Source organism: Carcharodon carcharias, chromosome 16, assembly GCF_017639515.1.
Source record: "Carcharodon carcharias isolate sCarCar2 chromosome 16, sCarCar2.pri, whole genome shotgun sequence".
NCBI classification, from domain to species: domain Eukaryota; kingdom Metazoa; phylum Chordata; class Chondrichthyes; order Lamniformes; family Lamnidae; genus Carcharodon; species Carcharodon carcharias.
Genome location: NC_054482.1, coordinates 76,087,125 through 76,114,770, shown reverse-complemented (window position 1 = coordinate 76,114,770; position 27,646 = coordinate 76,087,125). Strand labels below are relative to the sequence as shown.

The following is a 27,646-nucleotide window of genomic DNA, read 5'->3' as shown; positions in this document are numbered from 1 at the left end:
AGATACTGGCTCAACCTGTTCAACTTTTCCTTTCATTCCAGGGATCAGCTGAGTGAGCAGCTTCTAGTGTTTGAAACTTACTACGTTTTTAACTTTTTTCCCCAGTTCTGATTAAATTAACTGTTAATTCTCTCACCACAAAGCTGCCTGACCTGCTGGGCACTTCTGGTATTTTTCAGATTTACAACATTCGCACTATTTTTGCCTTTAAAATAACTGCGAGTGCTACAGGAATCCCTGAATAAGCCCAAGCAGCCTGAGTGAGTGAACAGTCCCCCGCCCCGGAACCCAGGGCGCGGTTTCTTGTTCAGTCCGGACGGGAGTCTTTATGCGCCGGGGAACTGCTTCCGCTCAGTCAGGTGAGGCCGGAGGCGGCAGCATGGCCCGGGATGGACAATCGGAGTCTGACACTGACGCATCGGAGCTGTCCGACTTGGAGGTGAGCGCTTTTCTGAAGCTCGGTTTCCATTCCCTACAGTGACAGAGGCGGGCGGGGATTTGTTTGATGGGCTCCTGCTCGGGGAGACGGGGAGAGAGAGAGAGAGAGGGGGGGTGGGGGGGGGGTGGTGGTTGGTTGGTGGTCAGGGGTCCATAGGAAGGGGGAGAAGTGCCCGGGGTCCATGGGGGAGGCAAAGGGCGGGGAGAGTGTGCCCGGGTTCCTGGGGAGAGTGTGCCCGGGATCCTGGGGAGAGTGTGCCCGGGATCCTGGGGAGAGTGTGCCGGGGGCCCTGGAGGAGGGGAGGGGGGTGTGTGTGTGGGGAGAGCGTGCCCGGGGTCCTTGGGGAGAGCGTGCCCGGGGTCCTGGAGGAGGGAAGGGGTTTGTGTGGGGAGATTGTGCCCGGGGTCCTGGAGGAGGGGAGGGGTGTGTGTGGGGAGAGTGTGCCCGGGGTCCTGGGGAGAGTGTGCCCGGGGTCCTGGAGGAGGGGAGGGGTGTGTGTGGGGAGAGTGTGCCCTGGGTCCTGGGGAGAGTGTGCCTGGGGTCCTTGAGGAGGTGAGGAGTTTGTGTGGGGAGAGCGTGCCCGGGGTCCTTGGGGAGAGCGTGCCCGGGGTCCTTGGGGAGAGCGTGCCCGGGGTCCTTGGGGAGAGCGTGCCCGGGGTCCTTGGGGAGAGCGTGCCCGGGGTCCTTGGGGAGAGCGTGCCCGGGGTCCTTGGGGAGAGCGTGCCCGGGGTCCTTGGGGAGAGCGTGCCCGGGGTCCTTGGGGAGAGCGTGCCCGGGGTCCTTGGGGAGAGCGTGCCCGGGGTCCTTGGGGAGAGCGTGCCCGGGGTCCTTGGGGAGAGCGTGCCCGGGGTCCTTGGGGAGAGCGTGCCCGGGGTCCTTGGGGAGAGCGTGCCCGGGGTCCTTGGGGAGAGCGTGCCCGGGGTCCTTGGGGAGAGCGTGCCCGGGGTCCTTGGGGAGAGCGTGCCCGGGGTCCTTGGGGAGAGCGTGCCCGGGGTCCTTGGGGAGAGCGTGCCCGGGGTCCTTGGGGAGAGCGTGCCCGGGGTCCTTGGGGAGAGCGTGCCCGGGGTCCTTGGGGAGAGCGTGCCCGGGGTCCTTGGGGAGAGCGTGCCCGGGGTCCTTGGGGAGAGCGTGCCCGGGGTCCTTGGGGAGAGCGTGCCCGGGGTCCTTGGGGAGAGCGTGCCCGGGGTCCTTGGGGAGAGCGTGCCCGGGGTCCTTGGGGAGAGCGTGCCCGGGGTCCTTGGGGAGAGCGTGCCCGGGGTCCTTGGGGAGAGCGTGCCCGGGGTCCTTGGGGAGAGCGTGCCCGGGGTCCTTGGGGAGAGCGTGCCCGGGGTCCTTGGGGAGAGCGTGCCCGGGGTCCTTGGGGAGAGCGTGCCCGGGGTCCTTGGGGAGAGCGTGCCCGGGGTCCTTGGGGAGAGCGTGCCCGGGGTCCTTGGGGAGAGCGTGCCCGGGGTCCTTGGGGAGAGCGTGCCCGGGGTCCTTGGGGAGAGCGTGCCCGGGGTCCTTGGGGAGAGCGTGCCCGGGGTCCTTGGGGAGAGCGTGCCCGGGGTCCTTGAGGAGGGGAGGGGTGTGTGTGTGGGGAGAGCGTGCCCGGGGTCCTTGGGGAGAGTGTGCCCGGGGTCCTGGAGGAGGGGAGGAGTGTGTGTGTGGGGAGAGTGTGCCTGGGGTCCTGGGGAGATTGTGCCCGGGGTCCTGGAGGAGGAGAGGGGTGTGTGTGAGGAGAGTGTGCCTGGGGTTCTGGAGAAAGTGTGCCCGGCGGCCTTGAGGAGGGTAGGAGTGTGTGTGTGGGGAGTGTGTGCCCAGGGTCTTGGGGAAAGAGTGCCCGAGGGCCTTGAGGAGGGGAGGTGGTGTGTGTGGGGAGAGTGTATCCGGGGTCCTGGGTAGAGAGTGCCTGGGGGGCCTTGAGGAGGGGAGGGGGTGTGTGTGGGGAGATAGTGCCTGGGGTCCTGAGGAGGGGAAGGGGAGAATACTCAGGGTCTGGGGGTTGAGGAGATGCCCAGGGTGTGGGCTGCAAACATTCACCTGATTATAGGTAGCCTGTTCTTCTGAAATGGGACATGATGAGTCATAGAGTTATACAGCACAGAAACAGACCATTCAGCCCATCTGTGCCAGCCATCAAGCACCTATCTATTCTAACCCCATTTTCCAGCACTTGGCCTGTAGTGTCATAGTCATAGAGGTCTACAGCACAGAAAAAGGCCCTTCAGCCCATCGAGTCTGCAACTAACAAGTACCGAACTATTTTAATCCCATTTTCCATCACTAGGCCCATAACCTTATATGCCATGGCATTGCAAGTGCACATCCAAATACTTCTTAAATGTTATGAGGGTTTCTGCCTCCACCACCCTTTCAGGCAGTGAGTTCCAGATTCCCACTGCCCTCTGGGTGAAAAAACTCTTCCTCACATCCCCTCTAAACCTCCTGCCCCTTACCTTAAATCTATGCCCCCTAAGGACTCCTATTGATTCCTCCACCAAGGGGAAAAGTTCCTTCCTGTCTATCCTATCTATGCTCCTTATAATTTTATACACTTCAGTCATGACCCCCTCAATCTCCTCTGCTCCAGGGAAAGTAACCCCAGTCTATCCAATCTCTCCTCATAACTAAAACTCTCCAGCCCAGACAACATCCAAACAAAATCTCCTCTGCACCCTCTCTAGTGCAATCACATCCTTCCTATAGTGTGGCGACCAGAATAGCACACAGTACTCCAGCTGTGGCCTAACTAGCGTTTTATACAGCTCCAACATAACCTCCCTGCTCTTATATTCACTGCCTCGGCTAATAAAGGCAAGTATCCCAAATGCCGCCTTAACCACCTTATCTACCTGTGCTGCAGCCTTCAGAACCTATGGACATGTACACCAAGGTCCCTCTGATCCTCTGTACTTCCTAGGGTCCTACCATTCATTGTGTATTCCCTTGCCCTTTCAAAATGCGTTACCTCGCACTTATCAGGATTACATTCCATTTGCCACTGTTCTGCCTATCTTACCAGTCCATCTATTTTGTCCTGTAATCTAAGGCTTTCCTCCTCATTATTTACGGCACCACCAATTTTCGTGTCATCTGCGAACTTACTGTTCATACCTCTTATTTTTGCGTCTAAATCATTAATGTATGCTACAAACAGCAAGGGTCACAGCACCGATCCCTGTGGTACACCAATCGCCACAGGCTTCCAGTCGTAAAAACAACTTTCGGCCATTGCCCTCTTCTTCCTGCAACTAAGCCAATTTATTAGACATGATCTCCTCCTGACAAAGCCATGCTGACTAGCCCTGATTAATCCCTGCCTCTCCAAATGGAGATTAATCCTGTCCCTCAGGATTTTTTCCAATAGTTTCCCTACCACTGATGTTGGACTCACTGTAATTACCTGGTTTATCCTTACTACCCTTCTTGAATAATGGTACCACATTTGCTGTCCTCCAGTCCTGCAGCCAGAGAGGATTTGAAAATTAGTGTCAGAGCCCCTGTAATCTCCTCCCTTGCCTCACATAGCAGCTTGGGATACATTTCATCTGGGCCTGGGAATTTATCCACTTATAAGCCTGCTAAAAGCGTTAATACATCCTCCCTTTCAATGTTAATTTGTTCAAGTATATCACAGTCCCCCTGAGTATTACTTGTGAACGAAAACTGCTGCCCAGTTCACATTGTCTTCCTATCATCGTAATTGACTGAGGGTCCCAGTTCCCTGAAATCCATGAATTCCTTTCTGTTCATGTTACATTGTGTGTATGTGCAGTGGGGCCAGCAAGGAGGTATTTTTCTGTGGCAGTGTTAGTCAGTTCTACATGGTTAAGAAGTGGGGCAAATCTTGACATCTCAGCCTTATTACTGCCATAGCTGGTGATTTGGATAATAACAAATGTGCTTGTGGGAGTCCGAGGTTTACTTCAAGTCGAAAGTAAAAGGGCTATCAGGCATGACAGGTGCTCAGTGCCCACTCTGCCATTATCAGTACCTACAGGGTGGGAAGTGGGGGCATTGGGGTGGTGGAAAGACCAGCAGCTGGTTAAAACCAGTAGAAGTTACTTATTCCCAAAGATTTAGCAGACCCAATGACATCAATGTAGGATTGCTTGCCTCACTGTAATGTTGGATCTGTCATTAGAAGCACCCAATCAACAACAACAACATGCATTTATGTAGCAGTTTCGACATAATAAAACCCCCTAAGGCATTTCACAGGACAGTTATAAAGCAAAATTTGACACCGAGCCTCATGAGGAGGTGTAAGGGAGGATGATCAAAACCTTGGTCAAAGAGAGAGGTTTTAAGGAACAGCTTAAAGGAGGAAAGATCGGTGGAGAGGGCTAGGGAAGGAATTCCAGAGCTTAGGGCCTAGGCAGCTAAAGGTACAGCCAACAATGATGGACCACTTAAAATCAGGGAAGCTTAAGAGACCAGAATTAGAGGAGTGCAGATTTTAGAGGGCTGTGGGGCTTAAGGAGATTACAGAGATAGGGAGTGATTTGAAAATGAGGATGAGAATTTTAAAATCGGAGCATTGTTTCACCAGGAGCCAACAAAAATCTATAAGCACGTAGGTGATGGATGAATAGGACTTGATGCAAGTTAGCAGTTGAGGTTTGATTTGCCTCAAGTTTACAGAGGTTAGAATGTGAAGCCAGTCAGGAGTATTAGAATAGTTAAGTCTAGTGTTAAGAAAGGCATGGTTGAGGGTTCCATCAGCAGATGAGCTGTGACAAGGCAGAGTGAGGCAAAGTTACAGAATTGGAAATCGGCATTTCTTATTGATATTGCAGATATGTGGTCAGAAGCTCATCTCAGGATCAAGTATGACGCAAAGTTATGAACAGTTTGGTTCAACCTTAAGACAGTTTTTAGGGAAAGGGTGGAGTGGGTGTTTGTAGCGGGGACTGATAACAATGGCTTTGGTCGTCTCAATATTAAATTGGGGGAAATGTCTGCTCATCCATTACTGGATTTTGGACAAGCAGTCTGAGAATTGAGACAGTCAGAGTCCACAGGTGGTGATGATGTAGAGCTGGGTGTCGTCAGCACACATATGAAAATTAATACTGTGTTTTCAAATAATGTTGCTGAGGGGGCAGCATGTTGGTGAGAAGTAGAGGGTCACAGACAGTTAACAGATCAGGAAGGGAATCCATTGCAGGTCAATTTCTGGCTAAAATCAGATTAGATGAGAACTGCATCTCAAACCCATAGAGGAGGATGATGATAAATTGTAGCAATCTTGCAAATGTTAATAACACTGAGTTAACACATTGTTAATCATTGTTGCAAATTGTTCAATATTGATGATAAAATCTAGCATTTAAGCTTTTGGTTTGAATTTATATTGTTATGTCTGCTTTATTTTCTTGACTGAACAGTTATTGATTTTTTTCAAAGAATGGAAAGGTTTAACAGTTAACTTCAAGCTGTTGGGGATACATATGTATCTGTGAGAAGCTTATCCAATAGAGTATTTCAAAGAAATAGTAAAGGCTATAAGATAAGTAAGAATAAAAACACAAAATGCTAGAAATACTCAGCATTCGTGCAGAGAAAAACAAGTTAACATTCAGGTCAACCATCAGAACTGGAAGATCATTGACCTGAAATATTAACCCTATTTCTCTCTTCACAGATGTTACCAAACCTGTGAATTTCAGATTTCCATTATCTGCAGTATTTTGCTTTAGTAGTTTTAAAAGCGGTATTTCAGCAGGGAATAACAGCAAAAATAAACATCCAAATATTGGTGTTTACTTGAACAAATTGGCTACATCAGTAACTTCAAATAGCATATTAAACTGTAATTTGGCATTGCAGAAATGTTATAATCTTCATAGCTCCAATAATACTTACTGTCCCATAGGCTATTTAGTGAAAAGGATGTTTGAAACCTAAACTCATGAATTACTTGAAAAAGGTTGTTTCAAATATTCTTTCTCTTTAGATTGTGTTCTGTGATAGATTGTTGTTGAAATGAACTTCAAAAATGCCCTAATTAATAAAACTTAAATACTCAACACAAAAGCACTGCAATACTTGTCCAAAATGAATCCTTAACTTAACTCCTACGATTGGAAAATGTATCACAACACTTGGGGCTTAAGTATCTGACCACCGATGGTCATTTATGCTTCATTGATAGAACTTGGGAATTATTTTCAAGTTTGCATTGGGAGGCCTCATTCAGAAAGGCACTTACAGAATCTGATCTGAGCCTGGTGGGGATTTGGTGATGATGCATATAGCATCAACGTAAGTGAGCAATTTTCTACTCAAATAATACTTTTTAGCTTTATTCTTTAGAATGACACACAAATGTGACATTTCTCTGATTTCAAATAAATAAACATTTTGCTCAAGTGTAGAAGACTTCCTTGCAAACCTTTTGGGTTTCTGGGTAGATCTGTTTGTTCTCTGAAGTAGATCAGATGCAAAAGAATGGAGGTAAGAGATTACAAATCATTAAACTTTGTTATTCAGCCAGCATCCCAATACTCTAATGGAATTTACTCTAACTTCCCATATCTCAGCAGTGAAGTTTACTGATATCTGCTCTAAAGCACTCAGGTTTTCCTTAACCAGTTCCATTTAAATGTTCTTTTTATTACAGCTTCAAGATGCATTTTCAAAGGGTTTACTCAAACCTGGTTTGAACGTAGTGGAAGAATTAGGGAAGAAATATGTCAACAATGTGGTGAGATTTCTTTTTTTTCTCTTTTGTATTAATGCCTTAAATGTTCTCAGTATGTGGAGTAAAACTGAATATCTATCAACCAGCAGCATGTGACCGAAGGTAACTGAAACTGCTGCCAGAGTTTCCTGAACAGCAGAGATTTTGCACAACTCATGGTGCAAAACTATTTTGGTCAATTATAGCCAACAAGCCTTGAAAGTCCATTAGTATTGGAGCAATGCATGCTATAAGTTTTAAAATGGGAGCTTCTGAACCTGTAATCCGATGCTAATTTTAAAGCAATTCAAATTTTCCAAGCGTTGTCCAAGTTGGTGCAGATTGCACTCGTTATTCTACCGAACTGGATTGATTTTGCAGCAGTTAATATGTAATACACAATCATTGTAACTATTTTGCAAAGAAAATAACAGGAAAGCTAGCACTGGGGGTGATCATTTCATCCTTTTCAAAAAGCGAAACTTCTGTAAGCAGTTTTATCAATCCCTCCTTCAGCCATCTCTGCCCCCTTCCCCAACTTTTAAACAAGAAACAAATAGCTACCAATGTGTGCTTTCTCCTCAGTTGTGAAGATGCTTATATGTTAATACTCAGGAATATAACATTTTCAGCTGATGTAGAGTAATTCATAGAAAGAAGTGATTTGCTTGGCTTGCAGCTACTGTATTTTATGGAGTTCACACGGTCACCACAAATTTGGCTTTGTTCTAGCAAAACTGAATTAGATGCTGCCATGTTATACCTGGAGAACACACTGGAGTGACTCTGACTGTGGTGAATACAGCTTGGTCTAAAATCTTAGCAGCGCCTTTGCTTTCTGTATGAAAGTGGTTAATGTGTCCCTGAAATATGGTTGTGATTTACATTTTTTTAATCTTCAGGTGGGTTTGAAACAATGCTTAGAAGATTTCAAGAAAAACATCGAGTGGGTGGAGAGGCTTGACATGACAAATGGCCCAGCTGCTGACATCATAGCAATGGCTGAAGGGAAATCTGTAAAACAGGAACATTCCGATATTGACCCAGATGATGACTTCCAGCGTGAGATGTACTTGTAGGTACAAGGTTTAACAGTTAACTTCAAGCTGTTGGGGATACATATGTACCTGAACGAAGCTTATCCTATAGAGTATTTCAAAAATAGTAAAGGCTACAAGTATGGAAAGTGGATTTTTTTTTTGCTTAAAATTACTATTTTTCATTCAAACCGGTATTAACCAGAAGGTTTTCATATTTTTTAGCAACATTCTTCTTCTTTTGTCAGAATGAGCTTATTAATCCCATGAAACTTTACATCGGGGAATTCTGTTGCTTTAAGGTCCAAACATTACCATGTGGGCACAAAACACTTTTTGCAGAAGAATGCCATGTGGCACCCCTAACTCAGTTGGTACTACCCTCACCTCTGAGTCTGAAGGTTGTAGGTTCATGTCCCTCTCCAGAGAGTGAGCACAAAAATCTAGGCTGACACTCCAGAAGGGAGTGCTGCACTGTCAGAGATGTGCCGTCTTTCTGGTGAGATGTTAAACTGAGGCCTGATCCACACTTGGGTGGATGTAAAAGATCCCAGGCACCACTTCAAAGACGAGCAGGGAGTTATCCCCAGTGTCCTGGCAAACATTTAGCCCTCAGTCGATATCACTTAAAAATTATCTGGTCATCATCACATTGCTGTTTGTGGGAGTTTGGTATGTGCAAGTTTGCTGCTGTGTTTCTTATCTTAAAATATTGACTACGTATCAGGTGGCTATAAAAGCACTTCGGGACATCCCGAGGTTGATAGAGATGCTATATGAATTAAAGTATTTTTCTTTCATTTGCATTGTACTGTGTTGAATTTTTGACACGTACAAACGTGCCCTGTACATTTTGTGTGTGTGTGTGTATGTATTTCCCATCTTAAAAAATGACACTGTTTTTGTACCACATTTTTGTGGAGCCATTGTACATGTACCGTGTACAGTGCTTTTAGGAGTAGAAAGAACCTACTAATATATTGGCTTTCTTAGCATTACTGCAGCCTTCATTGAGAGAAATGCACTTTAAGTTGACAATTTTTGTTTGGACTTGCCCTTGGTCCTCTGTATTCCATTTATCTAGGTGGGATAGAAAATGGAGATTTTGATTAGCTCCTGGTTCTGTTGAGGTGATTAATCCTGTTCAATGAGTATACCACAATTGTCCTTTATCCAGACTATTTCCAAAGAGCACAACACTGCATTGTGGTATTGAAGGTAAAATTGGGTTTGCTGCCTCAAATATTCTAATATATTCTGGGTATAAAAGGTTTCACATAGAGGGAAAAAAGACAGCAACGAAATGGAAGTAAATTAACATGTCATTGTACCCAGTGAGGGAAAAACAGTTTCAAACAAAGGCTAGTTTTATATAAAACGGATTGGTATAAATGGGTTATCATGTCTGGCACCTAGGCTTCTTCAAGTCCAATTAATTTCAAAATTAAGTTAGAATTAAATTGCAAGAATTGGGTAGCTTTAGATATGACTTGAGATGATTTGATTCTTTTGAACTGATTTCAAAAAAAATATTCTCCCATTTTCAGTGCAGCTTCCACCAAACTGAAATTGCAACGTCCTTAGATTCTTCCCTTAATACTTTCACTTTTTGTTCAGTTATCGCCAAGCACAGGCAACTGTATTAGGTGCATTACCTCAGCTGCAGCGACTGAAAATTGCAACAAAGAGACCGGATGACTACTTTGCTGAGATGGCCAAGTCAGACCAGCAAATGCAGAAGGTGGGTAGCTAAAAGTTTGTCTTTACTTATTGGAGTTATTTAGCTTTAACTGAACATCAAGTATTAGCATGGGAAACTGTCGTGCGATTTCTAAGTAAGTGCTTGATGTAACCTTAAGATACTGTTTCAGAGCAACTACCTAGACCTAAAATTTTGGACCGGGAAGAGAAAATGAGAATGTTTTATGATTAATCCTCAAATGTGCTAGTGGCAATTTCAACCACACAATAATATTTGAAGTCCATTCATTTAGCACTTACCATTCCAAGCATAATAAAATAGCATGGATGGCTGCTTGGGAGTGGAGTGGGTGTATTTTTTTTATATTCTATAAGAAGACTTGTATAAATCTTGGTCAGTTGAATGGTTGTTATTGTGAGCCACCAGGATATTGCACCTACAGTGTGTATCTTGTGTTCTTAGCTCATTTGGTAGCAGTTTCACCACTGAATTAGAAAGTTGTAGCTTCAAGCTCCACTCCTCATCTTAAGTATATAATGTAGGTTGGCGCTTCAGCGCAGTAGTGAATTGCCAGAAGTGTTATCCTTCCAAGATAATAAGCAGAGATCCTACCTGGTCTATTCAGTGGTTCAAGTGGATGTTAAGGTTCCATGCACTTTAGCTATTTGAAGAAGAGTATGGAGCTTTTAGCTTTTGTCTTAGCCAACATTCTTCCCTAAAACAACACTACTGAGTACAAATTAACTGCTTATTCAGCTCAGTGTTGTTTGGAGCACATTTGCCATCATACCACTGAGGGCACCTTCAAACTGTTCACTGCATGTGAAGGACTTTATCGGTGTAATAAGATAATGCAAGTATAATTTTTTTCAATGCTTTTATTAGATTCGAGAAAAAATGTTATCAAAACAGATCTCCATGGAAAAGTCTGAAAAGGCTAAACAACTCCGAGCATTGCGAAAATATGGCAAAAAGGTAATTGCTGCTTTTTTTTGTCTGTGTTAATGTTCAGAATTTGACTCTTCCTGATTGATGCTTGTGTGGTTTTCGTCATCAACAGAGAATATGTTAATTCATGCCACCTGATTTGTCCTGAAAAAGTTAGTGGTCTTAGTTTTGGGCTTATTACTTTATTTGCTCCAGGAATATTACAAATGAAAGTTCCTTGTATTTGTAAATGTTTTACTTCTGCCAGTTGAAAAGATTCAGCTATCTTTGGGGTGTGAGTGGAATGGGTTTCAGTTCATGGGGCACTGGCATCAATATTGGGGTAGAAGGAAGCTGTTACAGTAGGGTGGGCGAATCGAATAACTAGGGCTGTAGGGATGGCTTTAAACTAAATAGAGGGGTGGAGGGTTCTGGAGAGGAGATAAGTAGGCTTACAAAGCCAAAGGATATGGCAACATTACAGGGCAGCTACTTAAGTAATGGTACCCAGAGTGTGATTGGAAGGGACAGAGTGTACAAACATTAAAAAACAGCAGCAAATAGGGTCAAAGAGGGGAAAAATGGTAAAAAAAGGCACAATTAATGGCTCTTTACTTAAATGCATGTGGTATTTGAAACAAAATAAATGAATTAACGGCACAAATAGGGATTAATGGGTATGATCTTATAGCCATTACGGAGACATGGTTACAAGGAGATCAAAGCTGGAAACTAAACATTCAGGGGTATGTGACTTTTCGAAAGGACAGGCAGGAAGGAAAGGATGGAGGCATGGCTCTGTTAGTATGAGATAGAGTACGTATGATAGCAAGAAATGATCTTGGATCGGAAGATGTGGAATCCATATGGGTGGAGGTAAGAAATAACAAGGGGAAGAAGACACTGGTTGGAGTAGTCTATAGGCTCCCTAACAGTAGCTATGCTGTCAGACAGAGAATAAATCAGGAAATAATGAGGGCATGTAAAAAATGCAGTTTATTAATCATGGGTGACTTTAACCTCCATGTAGATTGGGAAAATCAAATTGGCAGAGGTAGCCACGAGCAAGAATTCATTGAGTATATTCGGGAGAATTTTCTAGATCAATAGTGGATCCAACCAAGGATCGGGCTATTTTGGATTTGGTGTTGTGTAATGAGGCAGTTTTAATAAGTAATCTTGGAGTAAAAGTTCCCCTAGGAAACAGTGACCATAACATGGTGGAATTTAGCATTCAGTTTGAGTGAGAAACTTAGTTCGGACACATCTGTGCTAAACTTAAATAAGGGTAATTACAAAGGAATGAGGGCAGAGTTGGCTGGAGTAAACTGGGAAAGGAGTTTAGCAGAAAAGACTGTTGATGAACAATGGCAGACTTTTAAGAAAATAGTTCATGACTCACAACAAAGATATACCCCAGTGAGGAAGAAGGATTCTAGGAAGGGGATAAACCAACCCTGGTTGACCAAGGAAGTTAAGTATAGTATCAAAATGAAAACAAAAACATACAATGTGGCAAAGATTAGTGGTAAGCCAGAGGATTGGGAAAGTTTTAAAAACCAACAGAAGAACCAAAAATAATAAAGAGGGAGAAAATAAACTGAGGGTAAACAATCAAGTAATATAAAAACGGACAGTAAGAGCTTCTTTAAATATATTAAAAAGGAAGAGCAAGGCCGAAGTCAATATAGGCCCCTTAGAGAATGAGGCTGGGGAAATAATAATGGGGAACCAGGAAATGATAGAGGAGTTGAATAAATACTTTGCATCAGTCTTCATGGTAGAAGACACTAATAGTATTCCAAAAATACTAAATAATCATGGGGCAAAAGGTGGGGGGGGGAGGAAATAAATACAATAACTGTCACAAGAGAAAAAGTACTAGGGAAATGAATGGGGCTAAAGGCCAATAAGTCCCCTGGACCTGATGTGTTGCATCTAGGGTATTAAAGGAAGTAGCTGCAGAGATGGTGGATGCATTAGTAGTAATCTTCCAAGAGTCCTTAGATTCTGGAAAAGCCCCAGAGGATTGGAAAACTGCCAATGTAATACCCTTATTCAAAAAGGGAGAAAGACTAAAAACAGGCAACCACAGGCCAGTTAGCTTAACAGCTGTTATTGGGAAAATGTTGGAGTCTATTATAATGGATTAATAGAAGAATATTTAGAAATGCATAATCTAATCAAGCGGAGTCAGTATGGCTTCATGAGGGGGAAATCATGCCTGACAAATTTATTAGAATTCTTTGAGGAGATAACAAGCAAGATAGATAAAGGGGAACCAGTAGATGTAATAGATTTGGATTTCCAAAAGGCATTCGATAAGGTACCACACATAAGGCTACTTAATAAGATAAGAACCCATGGTGTTGGGGATAGTATATTAGCATGGATAGAAAACTGGCTAACTAAAAGAAGACAGAGTTGTGATATGGGGGGCATTTTCAGGATGGCAACCTATAACAAGTGGAGTGCCACAGGGATCTGTGCTGGGGCCACAATTATTTACTATATAATATATATGTGTGTGTATATATATATATATATATATATATATATATATATGACTTGGATGAGGGAAATGAATGCACTATTGCCAAGTTTGCGGATAACACAATAATAGGTGGGAAGACAAGTGGTGAGGATGACACAGGGTCTACAGAGGGATATAGACAGGTTAAGTGAGTGGGCAAAAACGTGGCAGATGAAATATAATGTGGGAAAGTGTGAGGTTATGCACTTTGGCAGGGAGAATAGAGGAGCTGAATATTATTTAAATTGAGAAAGACTGAAGAAAGTTGCAGCACAGAAGGATTTGGGGGTCCTCATGCATGAATCCCAAAAAGCTAGCATACAAGTTCAACAGGTAATAGTTAAGGCAAATGGAATGTTGGCCTTTATTTCAAAGGGATTGGAGTATAAAAATAGGGAAGTCTTGCCAAAACTATACAAGGCACTAGTTAGACCACACGTAGAATACTGTGAATGGTTTTGGACCCCTTGTCTAAGGGAAGATATACTGGGGACAGTCCAGAGAAGGTTCACCAGGTTGATCCCGGGGATGGAGGGATTTTCTTATGAGGAAAGTTGAGTCATTTGGGCCTGTACTCATTGGAGTTCAGAAGAATGAGGAATTCTTTACTGCAGAGGGCTGTAGAGGCTGGGTCGTTAAGTATATTCACGGCTGAGCTAGACATTTTTTAATCAATAAAGGAATCCAGGGCTATGTGGAAAAGGCAGGAAAGTGGAGTTGAGGATTATCAGATCAGCCATGATTTCATTGAATGGCAGAGCGCACTCAATGGGCTGAATGGCCTACTTCTGCTCCTATGTCTTATGGTCTCGGCAAAATATTTTGAGGCCTTGCAAGTGTAGATGATGGTGTGTAATTTGAAGCCAGGAGTTTTTATTGCACAGAGTGAATTGGCTATCTCATGTCAATGAAGTTGTGGTCATGCAAAAGCTCCAATAATAGAGATGGTATCCAAGCTACATATAGAAGGTTAAGGAGTGATTCAATTGAGGTTTTCAGCACTTTGAAAGGATTTGATGGAGTAGGGGGAGAGAAACTTTTTCCACTGGTGGGTGAGACTAGGAAAATCTGACACTACCGTAAATCAGAGCAAAGGTAGGAAAGAATTCTTCAGACAAAGGGTGGTATAAGGTGTGGAATTCTCTACATAAATGTAGTTAAATGACAGTTCAATTAATAATTTAAAATATGACATCGATATATTTTTGCTAGCCAAGGATATTAAGGAATTTGGAGCCACAGCAGGAGAATGGAGTTGAGGTACAGATCATCTACAATCCTGTTGAATGGCAAAATAGGGGCTGAGTAGCCTAATCCTATTCCTATGTTCCTTATATTGTTAAAAGACAGTTTTATTCACACAGTGAGTTAATGATCTTAAATGCACTAGAGATGCTGAGCAGAAAATAAATGCTTAAGATGGGGAAATTAAAGAAAGACCCTTGTCAACTATCCAGCAATCAGCTTTACACAACATTGTTTAAAGCTTGGGAAGCGAATGGCTATACTATCTTGCAGTGGCTAGGACATGTAAGGAGAGAAAATAAGGGAAGCGTTACGTATACCTATTTGAATCTGGCCATACTAATTATAAGATATGGTTGACATTTTGGAAGAACTGAGTCAGTCCCTCAGCTCTCAAATCAATAAATTGGAGAAAGCAAATTTGCCTTGCTATTTAATGTTAAGGCATTGGAATATATTGGATGTGTCAAGTTATAATATACAATGCACCATAATGTCTCATCTGAGCATCAACTTGGTCAAAGATGCAAAAGTATCTTGTGACTATAATATAACTAATAAAACTCAATGCAGTTGTTTGGTAGATAAAGGCCAGGAAAATACACTGTTCCTGGTTTGCAAAATATCTCATCCCATAGTGAATTATTTGTACAGTGACAACAGCTATTAATTTATTGAACTACAGCAAATATTGTAGTTATCTATAAAAGATGAGAAATAGGAGCAAGAGTAAGCCATATGGCCCCTTGAGCGTGCTCCATCATTCAGTAAGATCATGGCTGGTCTGATATTAGCCTTAACTCCACTTTCCTGTCTGTTCCCCATAACGATAGACTCTCCGATAGTTTAAGAATCTATCTGTATGAATCAGAGTGGAATCTGACCCTGTCCTCCCCCCAACATCCATACAAATATACTTTCCAAAAGGAGTCATTGAATGACAAAATGAGCAGAATTCCTTATGTGCTTCATTTCCTTCCCTCCATAGCACAGGAATGCTGAGCAGCCTATCCAATGAATGTTTTGGAAACTCTTTTTATATTTACATTATTAATTATTCTTTTTGAATCCATATTTTATTTATCTGAGAAAATAGATTATTTTCCGAAGCATCTCTAATTGTTGCAGGGTTGAGAGGGGAATGGAAAAACAGGGGAAAAGAAGTAATATTTTGTTACCTAAACTAAAAAAACAAGAAAGGTAATAGAACCAGCAAAATGTTGTGAACTGCAATCTTGAAATAATTATACAGGTACAAGATATTGATGCTGCATCTGTGGAAACCACTTCAAGATGGAAACTTAAAATTTCTATTTAGTTTTAATTAGGAGCTTCAGCCAGCACTGAAGCATTCAATAAGATGTAACACAAATGGTTAATAGGCAAGAAAGGGGCTCAAGGAGTTAGGGAATAATATATTTGCTTGGATGGAGGATTGGTTTACAGGAAGCAGAGAGTAGGGATAACAAGGGTATTTTCAAGATGGCAAGCTGTAACTAGTAAAATGCTGCTAAGATCAATGCTCGGGCCTCAGTTATTTAGAATCCATATTAATGGCCTGGATCTTCCAAGGAGCGGTAATGATCGGTGGATTGCTACTGCGCTCAGAAGATTCCCCCAACTCACACTGATGCATGTTTCTTCCGGGGCCTTCTGGATCCCGGCTTTTTTTAAAAAAACGCAACATAGCATCCCTTGGGGAGCTATGTCGGAATGGAGTAGGGTTGGGAAGACAGGAAATGCTCCCTTTTTATGGCACTAGCTGCCATGTAATAAGTTTAAATCTCCATTCTTTGAATGTTAGTGAATGGGTGAGTGGATGAATGAGTGAATGGGTAGGCGGATGAGAGAGTTGGATCAGGGTGGGTGGCCATGTCTGGTCTGGGATAGTCGGATCAGGTGATCAAGGGCCAGTGGGGTGGTTGGGGTGTCAGTTGTGGAGTTACACAGTTGTTAGGTTTTAGTCTGTCTAATGTTTCCTGGGTAACTATACCAGTAAGTACTGGAAATCTGTCCCAAGTCTCCCGATATCCCTTAATTCTGGAAAAGACCCAAAAACTGTCCATCATAGCCTTAAACATATTCAATGATGGGGCACCCATAACTCCAAGGTAGAGAATTCCAAGGATTCACAGCCCTCTGAGTTTAGAAATTTCTCCTGATCTGAATTCTAAATGACCGACCCCTTATCCTGAGGCTGAGCTCCCATGTGCTCGATTTCCCCAGCCAGGGGAAACAATCTGAGTGTCCAACTTGTCAAGCTCTTCAGAATCTTTCTTGTTTCAATGAGATCACTTCTCATTCTTCTAAACTCCAGAGAATATAGGTCTAATTCATTTAGCCCCTCATGCCCGGAACCAATCTAGTGAACTTGTACTACCTTCGTAGTACAGAGTTGGAGACGTTTGCGCAGCATCCCAGAGAACTGGAGAATTGCCCATCGGAATTCTAAACTTCCTCGGCAATTCCCCTGTAGGTCTGCACTTCAGATATCAGGACTTCCACAGGGCCGTATAGTGCAGCTTCAGTTGTATGTCCGGTCTCCAACAATCTGGAGACAGGAAGGTTTGATCCAACAACTTGGACAAAGAGATCAAGAGCAAAGTATCCAAGTTTGCTGATAATACAAATCTAGTTGGGAATGTAGACTGAGAGGAGAAATTAAGCTGCAAAGAGATATAAACAGGTTAAGTGATTGAGCAACAAAGCGACCAATGGAGTATAATGTGAGGATATTCACTTTGGTCATAATGATAAGAGGTGATTTTTTTTTTTTAAAAAGGCGTGAAACGTCTACACCTTGATGTTCAGAGAGACTTGTGTATGCAGGTACAAGGAACACAAAGCAAACATGCAGGTACAGCAAGCACTTAGGAAAGCAAATAACATGTTAGCCTTAATGGCAAAGGGATTGGCGTACAAGAATAAGAAAGTCTTGCTGCAATGGTATCGGGGTTTGGGGCGACCACACCTGGAGTACTGTGTGCAATTTTGGATTCTGTACCTAAAGAAGATATACTTGCCACAAAGGTAGTAGAACAAAGTTCACTAGATTGGTTCTGGGAATGAGAGGCTGATTAAATTAGGCCTATGTTCTCTGTAGAATTTAGAAGAATGAGAAGTGATCTCATTGAAAGATTAAAGATTCTGAAGAGCTTGACAGGTTAGACACTGAGGTTGTTTCCCCTGGCTGGGGAACCGAGCACAACCTCAGGATAAGGGGTCAGTCATTTAGGACTGAGATGAGGAGAAATTTCAGAACTCAGAGGGTTGTGAATCTTTGGAATTCTCTACCTCAGAGTTATGGATGCCTCTTCATTGAGTATATTTAAGGCTGTGATGGACAGGTTTTTTGGTCTTTTCCAGAATTGAGGGATGTCGGGACCAGGCAGGAAAGTGGTGTTGTGACAGAAGATCAGCCATGATTGTATTGACTGGTGGAGCAGGCTGTAAGGGGCCTTTCGTCTACTGCTCCTTGTTCTTATGTTAAAAAACTCTCTGTCATGGCTTTGCAATATAAATTCAGCATTAATATTCTAACCACCAGTAGAAGCTTGTTCATTTTTGATTTAGTTTTGCAGCTGAAGAAAATTTGACATTGGTAGATAAATATTCAGCTTCAGAATTCAAACTCTGCTGAAAGAAATTATTATACATATGAAAATGGAACAGGTCCTTAATATAAAAGCATTAAGTAACTTCTCTTTTCCAATCTAGGAGAGTACTACTCTTTCTGCTGAGGGGATTTGTAACTTGTCAATCAATATTATTATTGTAACAAAAACAAAAATTGCTGGAAAAACTCAGATCTGACAGCATCTGTGGAGAGGAAGACAGAGTTAACGTTTTGAGTCCATATGACTCTTCATCAGAGCTAAAGAGGAATAAAAAGGTGGTGAAATATAAGCTGTTTAAGGGGGGTGGGAAAGGTGGAGCTGGATAGAGGGCCAGTGATAGGTGGAGACAAAGGAGAGATTGCCAAAGATTTCATAGACAAAAGGACAAAGGGCTGTTGACGGTGGTGATATTAGCTCCACCTTTTAGCCCACTTCGATCCCTTCCCCCCACTAGGACCATCTGTCACTTGCTCATCCTTAATGTCACCATTAGCACATCCTTTAGCTAATATCGCGACCTTCAACATTCCCTTGTCCTTCTGTTTTTGACATCTTTAGCAATCTCTCCTTTGCCTCCACCTATCACTGGCCCTCTATTCAGCTCCACCTGTCCCACCCCCCCTTAAACAGCTTATATTTCACCACACTTTTATTCCTCTTTAGTTCCGATGAAGAGTCATAGGGACTCGAAACCTTAACTCTGTCTTCCTCTCCACAGATGCTGTCAGACCTGCTGAGTTTTTCCAGCAATTTTTGTTTTTGTTTTGGATTTCCAGCATCCACAGTATTTTGCTTTTATCTTAATATTATTTTTGTCATAGGTTCAAATAGAAGTTATACAGCAACGTCAGAAAGAAAAGAAAGCCATGATGACAGCAGTGAAAAAGTACCAGAAAGGTTTGTTTTGTGTTTTTGTCCCTACACCTCAGAGGATTTGGAGATTGTTGTCGTAATTTTAACCTTGTTTTATCAGAATATAAGAGATTGGAACAAACCAGATGTATGTGGAGGAGATTTTGCTTTGTTGCTTATTCACTAGTAAAAGTACTGATGAATAAGATTTTAATCCTGTATTCTTTGATCTTCAGGACTCTCTGACAAATTGGATTTCCTTGAAGGTGATAAAGTTTCTTCAAAAGCAAAGAAAGAAGCTGGAGGAGGATTAGCAGCTGGAATTTCACAGCAGAAAAAAGGGTAAGAGATTATGTTGGGGAGAAAAGTTCACCCTTGATTTTTATTGTTTTTTTTTGTTGCCAGGTGCAATTGAACAGAAAGGCTGACACATAACCTTTCATTATACACATCTGGAGTCAGTTCATGTAATGCCATTAAAAACAATTTTAAAAATAGTTTGCAACCTTCTGAATGAATATTGAAAATCTAAGTCAGTAGTGCCAGAACCTGCCATTTAGAGGGGAAAAAAGTTTCATTCGCAGCCATGACTTGTATGATAGACCTTGAGTTTATTATGTATGATACCTGGATTACACTGATGCAGCATATGTAAAGTATTCTTGTGTGCCAGTTAGTTGCCAGTTCAAGATCGCCTTTCATAGGACGCATAGGAACAGATTATATACATGTCCTTTAGGAATTGTGTTGCTACAAGATGGACTTAAATAGAGACTAAGCCTTCAGAAAAGAAAACAAAGTTCAAATAACCAACAGGTTGTACTCCAGTTACTTTATGCATCTTTGTGAATTAGTCCTAATTAAGGCTTAATTAGATGATAACAGCATAAAACTGTAGGACCTATTAAATTGGTTATTGATAGTCAACTGTCATTTTTTAATCCAGAATGAATGCAAAGCGAAAATACAAAAATCAGAAGTTTGGGTTTGGAGGGAAGAAAAAAGGCTTAAAGTGGAACACCAAAGATAGTCACAATGACGTCTCCAGCTTCAGATCAAAAATTGCACATTCCAAAAACAGCAGTTTTGGAAAAGGAGGAAAGAAGAATGCAAATGTGAGTACTTTTCCTATTATGGTTTGTGCAATGAGATGTTGAATATTAACAAAAAGGATCTTATGAATAGCAAAGTAGCCAGCTCATAAATGTGTTTATATGCATTCTGCAGTGAACTTTAAATTCATTTTATCTATGCTTGCTGTTTACTGGAACAACCCAAAGCATAATTCCACTGTCCTACATTCTCCCCATAGTTCATACCTTCCTCTGTTTCAAATGTTTATCTATTATGCTCTGAACTGTTGTAAAAATTTGACTGCCTAACTGTATTGGAAAATGAAATTCTAGAATAGGGATGTTGGGAAGTCTTTTCATCCTCTATTTAAAAAGCATTATTCAAATAAAGAAAAAATAATAACTTTTGGAAAAGGGCAGAGACTTTCATTTTCAGGTCTTCCTGTTATTATCAGACATCAGTGCTCCTCTGAATATCATCATCCAGTGCATATCAAATTGGGAACCAAGGGAAAGGGAACTGGAAGTTTTTCCATTCGTACTATGTTGGTGCACTTAGAACAGATTTTAAATGGAATGCTATTATTGATATGGTTTGTAATTGTGTTTTAGGTAGTAAGCTGAACCATTTGTTTGAACTTTTCATTTGAGTTATTTGGATTCTATGTTTAAACAATTTTAATTAAATCTGTTGAGGAAAACACTGACTATTTTAAACTCTCCCAATGATTCTTTACCCAGAGTTGGCAAGATAAGTTTCTTTTGCAACCAAAACTTTTGAAAGCTAGGGCTTTTTATCATATTTTTGTTACAGCACTGCAGTGATTTGCAATTTAAATTTAAATATTTTTTAAAGTCCTCTTGGGAAATGCTAAAGACATATAAAATAGTAACAGAGAGGATGCAAGGTATTAGTATTGGTGCCATAGAACCAAACTGAAGCTTGAGTTACTGCCCTGAGTGGAGGAGCAGAGAAATCAGAAGAAAACTTCTTTAGTGAATCTACAGTTACGGTATATACGTCCTCTTCCTTCAGGCTCTTCTGGCTTTTGGAGTAATTTTTTTTTTTCTTTCAATTGTAAAATGGTTTTTCTTTTCTCTTGGGGAGGGAAGAGAAGATTGCATAAAACTTGCTCTTTCAAACTGTGAATTAATTCGTAATGTGTCCTTCATTTGCAGAAGCGTCCTGGCAAAAGGAATAGACAGAAGATGAAAAACCAAGCACGATAATGAACTGAAAATAGAGAAAGATTTTGCTATCCAGCTTCCCCACAGTGTGGGGTTTAATGAACTTAGTTTGCTCTTTTGTTTATGTATACAGATTTTTTTTCATGAGGATACGGAATGTTTCCTACAGAAGAAGAAAAAATCTGTTTTTGATTATTAAGTACAACATTTTTGGTTGAAGCTTGTTATTTTTGGATGGTATTGAAATCTGGGAACAGTTGACCTAAATGTTGGTCTGAAATATTTTTGTAAATCACTTCAGAAATTACTTTTAAAAATAATAGTTCCTACCTACGATGACCTATTTTTAACCATGGACAGATTGCACCATTTAGTTACTTATCACTGGGCATCTTAAATAACTTCCAAAATTCAGTATATGAAAGACCAGTGACTTATTGGTCCTAGAATAAGCTTGTATATTTGTAGTGACCACAGGGTTGTTAAACAATGCAAAAATAAATCCCAGCATCTCATTTTTTTCATCTTCTGGTCTGAATATTTACCTAATGTAACATTTACTTTGGATGCAATGCAGAAAAATGTATTTGAGCATTCAACTCCCATTCAGATTGTTTTAGTCTCAAGTATCATTGTAATTTTCTCCCCTCTATGGCATGGAGATTATCCTTCCTCACTAAGCACCCCATGATGGTGACAGGAAATTCATTTCAATGTATTAGGATGATCAAGAATAGCACAAGAGTAGGAACTGAGTAAGAGTACAAAGCTAGCCAAATCATTCTATTTGTAATTCTCCCAGAATTGACTCCCCCTGGACAAATCTTTTTATAAAGACTACAGTGAGAGTGAGAATAACTATTTGTCAGGGACCATACTTAACATTTCTTTGTTCTTTTCATTTGGTTCTTCTCTTTAAAAATATTTTATTTCTGTTCATAGTTTTTTTTTCTAGTTGAGGTATCATGCCCATCGATTTACTGATCTAGGGAAGGATGAGTGCGAAGGCGAGTAAGAGAAGGGAAGATTCTCTTTGACTGCTCACTTACCAGTTATAATATTCCTATAAAGGGAATGTGAGCAATGAGGAGGGTGTTGAGAGGCTTCAAGGTGATTTAGACAAGTTGAGTGAGTGAGCAAATACATGGCAGATGCGGTATAATGTGGATAAGTGTGAACTTATCCACTTCGTTAGGAAAAACAGAACGGCAGAATATTATTTAAATGGTGATAGATTGGGAAATGTTGATGTACAAAGGGACCTGGATGTCCTTGTACATCAGTTACTGAAAGCAAGCATGTAAGTGCAGCAAGCAGTTAAGAAGACAAGTGGTATGTTGGCCTCCATTGCGAGAGGACTTGAGTACAGGAGCAAGAATGTCTTACTGCAGATGTACAGGGCATTAGTGAGACCACACCTGTAGTATTGTGTGCAGTTTTGGTCTCCTTACCTAAGAAAGGGTATACTTGCCATAGAGAGAGTGCAGCGAAGGTTCACCAGACTAATTCCCGGGATGGCAGGATTGTTGTATGAGGAGAGATTGGGTCCACTAGGCCTGTATTCACTGCAGTTTAGAAGAATGAGAGGAGGCCTCATTAAAACATAAAATTCTGACAGGGATGGACAGACTGCATGCAGAGATGATATTTCCTCTGGCTGGGGGATCTAGAACAAGGGGTCACAGTCTCAGGATATGGGGTAGACCACTTAGGACTGAGATGAGAAACTTCTTCACTCAGAGGGTGGTGAACCTGTGGAATTCTCTACCACAGAAGTCTGTGGAGGGCAAGTCTCCAAATATATTTAAGGAGAAAATAGATTTCTGGATTCTAAAGGTGTCGAGGGGTATGGGGAGAGCGCAGGAGTACGGCGTTGAGATAGAGGATCAGCCATGATCATATTGAATGGCAGAGCAGGCTCGAAGGGCCAAATGACCTATTCCTACTCCTATTTTCTATGTTCCTATGTGACTGACTTTCATGAGATCAGCTGCTTTTTCTCATCAGAAATAGTATGGTTTGCTGAGAGTACAGATGAGAAAAACTAGTCTTTAATAACTATATGTTTACACTTGGGGGCAATATCAAGATTCCACAGAAAATCAGAGGACTTTAAACAGTTTGGACACACCTTCATAGAATGATGTCTGAACCCTAATTAGCATAAATGGAGAAAATTTTGACAAGTGTTTAATCGTCTATCCCAGTCTTGTCCAATAAAAATGAATGAAACAGTTTTAACAGCGACATATTATTGCATGTAGCTAAAATTATTAGTGGAAAACACCTTAGACATAATACAGGTAAATGTACTTCACATGCATATTTACTTAAACATCTACCATTCAGTATGGAACTTTGCAGTCTTTCTCTTTCATCAAAGTTTGGAATCCAGGCATGATTTTAACAGACACAAAAAAAACAGTGCAGCTTCTAGATGTTTTGTCCAACAATTGCAAATGATTCTGTGACTTCCTCAGAGTGTGCGAGTTAACATTCTCAGCAGAGATGTGGCAGACCTGTCCCTACTCTCCACCCAGAATGTGAATGCCGATTGTCCAAGCTGATCATGAATATAGCACTCCTTTCCTTATAATGTTCTTGGTGTTTCCTTATGAAGTCTGGCATTTTCACCCATGTTACACTCAGTAACCAAGAAAGTAAAGCATACACAATAATCAAAAAATACCTAACACACTCTTATTTGTCTTCTATCCTAGCAACAAATGCACAAAAAAGTTAACGTATATATGCATATGCTTGTGTTCTTGAATTTTCCTATTTCACTGCGAATGGGGGCTAACAAAGATTTTTATATAAGGATCATTTTTCAAAGTCCATACAAATAAACTGCATGAAAATAACATTGACTTGTATTTATATAGTGCCTTTAACAGGCAAATGAGCTGAGGTACTTCACATTGGCATAATCAGACAAAAATGGCACTGAGAAAATGAGATATGGTGAGAAGTGACCAAAAATGTTTCAATAAGATGGACTTTATTTAAAGGAGGAAATGGAGATGTGGAAGGAATGGAAGAGCATAGGCCTAGATATCTATTGATGTAGCCATCAATGGAGAGGCAAAGGGAGGAAGCGAGGGGATGCACAGAAGGCCAAAGTCAGGAACAGAGCAAGAGTGGTTCCACAGCCTCCTTTTACATATGTTAGAAAGAACAGTGTAGATTGCAAAGAAAGGGCAGTCCAGATGAGATTGATAAACCGTTCAAACTTCATTCCAGCTATTTATCATCACAACTCAATTTATTCCTACACCACAACACACTGGAATTATACCGTTGTTCCTTCACTGCTGCTGATCAAAATCATGGAATTCCCTAACAGCACTGTGGGTATACCACACTTAAGTGGTTTAAGGCAATGGCTCACGGCTCACGAACAGCACCTCAAGGGCAATTAGGGATGGGCAATCCAGCAGCCCCTCCCCTGCGCCACCCCCCCAATCCTGTGAAGGAACAATTTTAAAAAACCTTCAAACTCACCTTATCTAACATGTTTTCTGAATACCTGTACTGAAATGGATAGACATTCTGGAATGTTTGAACTTTAAGCTTTTAGTCATAAGTATTTGTTTTGAGTATGATGGTGTCAAATTTAAATCAATACTGACAAATATTGTGCATAGAGTCAATAAGTTACACCAGGCTGTGAACCAACTGCACATAAATGTGAAGCAACATTGTCATTTTTACTGTAGTGTAGTTAACACTATAAAATTTGATAATTCCATATTTTTATGCATAAATTGCTATAACACAGACATGTTTTAGTACTCATTAAAGTTGAAATAAGTCTAAAACCATGGATGACACACAAGGATATTACCCTTAGTCATTTGGTAGTACAGAACTTGAGTATTGCTGAAAAAAAAAATGTTGTTGAAGCTTTTTGTCTTGCACTCATCAGGACACCGATTGTTCTAATGAGTGCAAGACGAAAAGCTTCAACAACATGGATATTACATTGTCCTTTCACTGTTATTATCCAAGACTGGAAGATACTGTTCGCTATCTTGCTGAAAAAGATCCTAAAGGAAGTTTGGGTCTTCCCTCTAAATACTAGTGGCTACAGTAACAAAACATGCTCAGAAAGCATGAATGTAGCTCTTGTATGGCCAATGGAAAATATCACACTGATCAAACAGTAGGAGATGTATAATTTAGAATCACATGAAAAAATATCCAAAGGATCAAACAGCAACAGCTGTCAAATGATTCAAAGAAAAGGTTTGCCTTGCAACATAAGGAGTTTCACAAAAGAAAACTCGTAGCAGACAAGTGTAGCCAGCTGATTAACTATTCAGGCACCTGCTTCCCTTGCATAATCTGAAGTGATGTTTGCAATAAATTTTCCACCTGCTGTAACATAGGCCTCATCATTATAGATGTCCTAAAGCTTTGAAGCATTTTCCCAAGAGCCTGCCGGCTGTAAGACAGAATGCCTTAAAAGGCAGAAAGCCTGACTTGTTTGCAGGTTATCATCAGATAAAAGGTCATTGACCTCAAATGTTAATTCCTGTTTCTCACAGATGCTGCGTTAGTAATTACAGCACTTTCTGTTTTATTACTGTCAGGTGGTTGTGTTTTGTGACAACTGACAGACTGCTTTCTTGTCCTAATTCATCTTGTAGCTTTAAACACTGAAGTACACACTTATAGAGCTTTAACAGTACAGAATCAAGTCTTTATTGAGACACTATACTTCATGATTCCAGAATGAGAGAATACTATACAGTGGTTCCCTCACAAAGTTTATATATACTCATTCTATATTTGATTGCTATATTCAATGTGTACCATCAATAAATCAAATGTGCATACAAATGACATCAGAATAACGACATGAATTCAACAAAGATATCCTCAACAAAGATACTCCAGCATGATGCCACCACCAAACACATCTTCCCTTCACCCCCCCTTATCGGCATTCCGTAGGGATCGCTCCCTCCGGGACACCCTGGTCCACTCCTCCATCACCCCCTACTCCTCAACCCCCTCCTATGGCACCACCCCATGCCCACGCAAAAGATGCAACACCTGCCCCTTCACTTCCTCTCTCCTCACCGTCCAAGGACCCAAACACTCCTTTCAAGTGAAGCAGCATTTCACTTGCATTTCCCCCAACTTAGTCTACTGCATTCGTTGCTCCCAATGTGGTCTCCTCTACATTGGAGAGACCAAACGTAAACTGGGCGACCGCTTTGCAGAACACCTGCGGTCTGTCCGCAAGAATGACCCAAACCTCCCTGTCGCTTGCCATTGTAACACTCCACCCTGCTCTCTTGCCCACATGTCTGTCCTTGGCTTGCTGCATTGTTCCAGTGAAGCCCAACGCAAACTGGAGGAACAACACCTCATCTTCCGACTAGGCACTTTACAGCCTCCCGGACTGAATATTGAATTCAACAACTTTAGGTCGTGAGCTCCCTCCCCCATCCCCACCCCCTTTCTGTTTCCCCCTTCCTTTTTTTTTCCAATAAATTATAAAGATTTTCCTTTTCCCACCTATTTCCATTATTAAAAAAAACCCCCCCACTAGAGCTATACGTTGAGTGCCCTACCATCCATTCTTAATTAGCACATTCGTTTAGATAATATCACCAACTTTAACTTTAACACCTATGTGTTCTATTGTACTATTGTCGTTGACATCTTTTGATGATCTGCTTCTATCACTGCTTGTTTGTCCCTACAACCACACCCCCTCCCCCCCCCCCCCCCCCCCCCCCCCCCCCCCCACCTCTCTGTCTCTCTATCTCTCCACCCTCCACACATACACCTTAAACCAGCTTATATTTCAACTCTTTCTTGGACTCGAACTCATGTTCTGTCGAAGGGTCATGAGGACTCGAAACGTCAACTCTTCTTCTCCGCCGATGCTGCCAGACCTGCTGAGTTTTTCCAGGTAATTCTGTTTTTGTTTTGGATTTCCAGCATCCGCAGTTTTTTTGTTTTTATAAAGATATCCTTAGACTTACTCAATTTATTTAAAAGGAAATTACTTGGGCACATGAAGAAAATAAACTTGCAGGGCTATAGGGAGTGAATGGGGAAGTGGGACTAAATGAATTGCTCCACAGGAGCCAGCATGAACTTGATGGGCCAAATAGCTTCCTTCTGTACCATAAATGACAACCCTTCGCAATGATTTTGTTATTTGGTTATAATGCTGTCTTGAGCTCCATGGTTATACTGTCCTCACAAACTCTACAGTTTATTTTATCACTATGATTATATTAAAGGCCACTTAACTCAGTTGACTAGATGCTAACTTGTGGTTCAGAATAACACCAATGCTGTAGGTTTGATTCACATTCTGGCTGAGGTAGACTAGGGATCTGCCTC

The 27,646-nt window shown here is 41.7% G+C and overlaps 1 protein-coding gene across 1 annotated transcript; it reads left to right on the top strand.

Annotated features, from left to right (window-relative positions):
- The first annotated feature begins 290 nt into the window (after window positions 1-290).
- On the top strand, window positions 291-21,792 carry ebna1bp2 (EBNA1 binding protein 2). The gene is made up of 9 exons (XM_041207608.1): window positions 291-439; window positions 7,044-7,127; window positions 8,006-8,178; window positions 9,758-9,881; window positions 10,728-10,817; window positions 18,986-19,061; window positions 19,253-19,358; window positions 19,963-20,131; window positions 21,269-21,792. The coding sequence occupies exons 1-9, from the start codon at window positions 329-331 to the stop codon at window positions 21,317-21,319; spliced, it is 984 nt and encodes a 327-aa protein (XP_041063542.1). The 5' UTR covers window positions 291-328; the 3' UTR covers window positions 21,320-21,792.
- The last annotated feature ends 5,854 nt before the right edge of the window (window positions 21,793-27,646 follow it).

Excerpts from the sequence above, each read along its gene's own strand:
- ebna1bp2 (XM_041207608.1), top strand. The coding sequence starts at position 329 with ATGCGCCGGGGAACTGCTTCCGCTCAGTCAGGTGAGGCCGGAGGCGGC. Across the intron at positions 8,179-9,757 it reads TTCCAGCGTGAGATGTACTT|TTATCGCCAAGCACAGGCAA; the intron begins GTAGGTACAAGG and ends CTTTTTGTTCAG. Across the intron at positions 19,359-19,962 it reads ATTTCACAGCAGAAAAAAGG|AATGAATGCAAAGCGAAAAT; the intron begins GTAAGAGATTAT and ends TTTTTAATCCAG.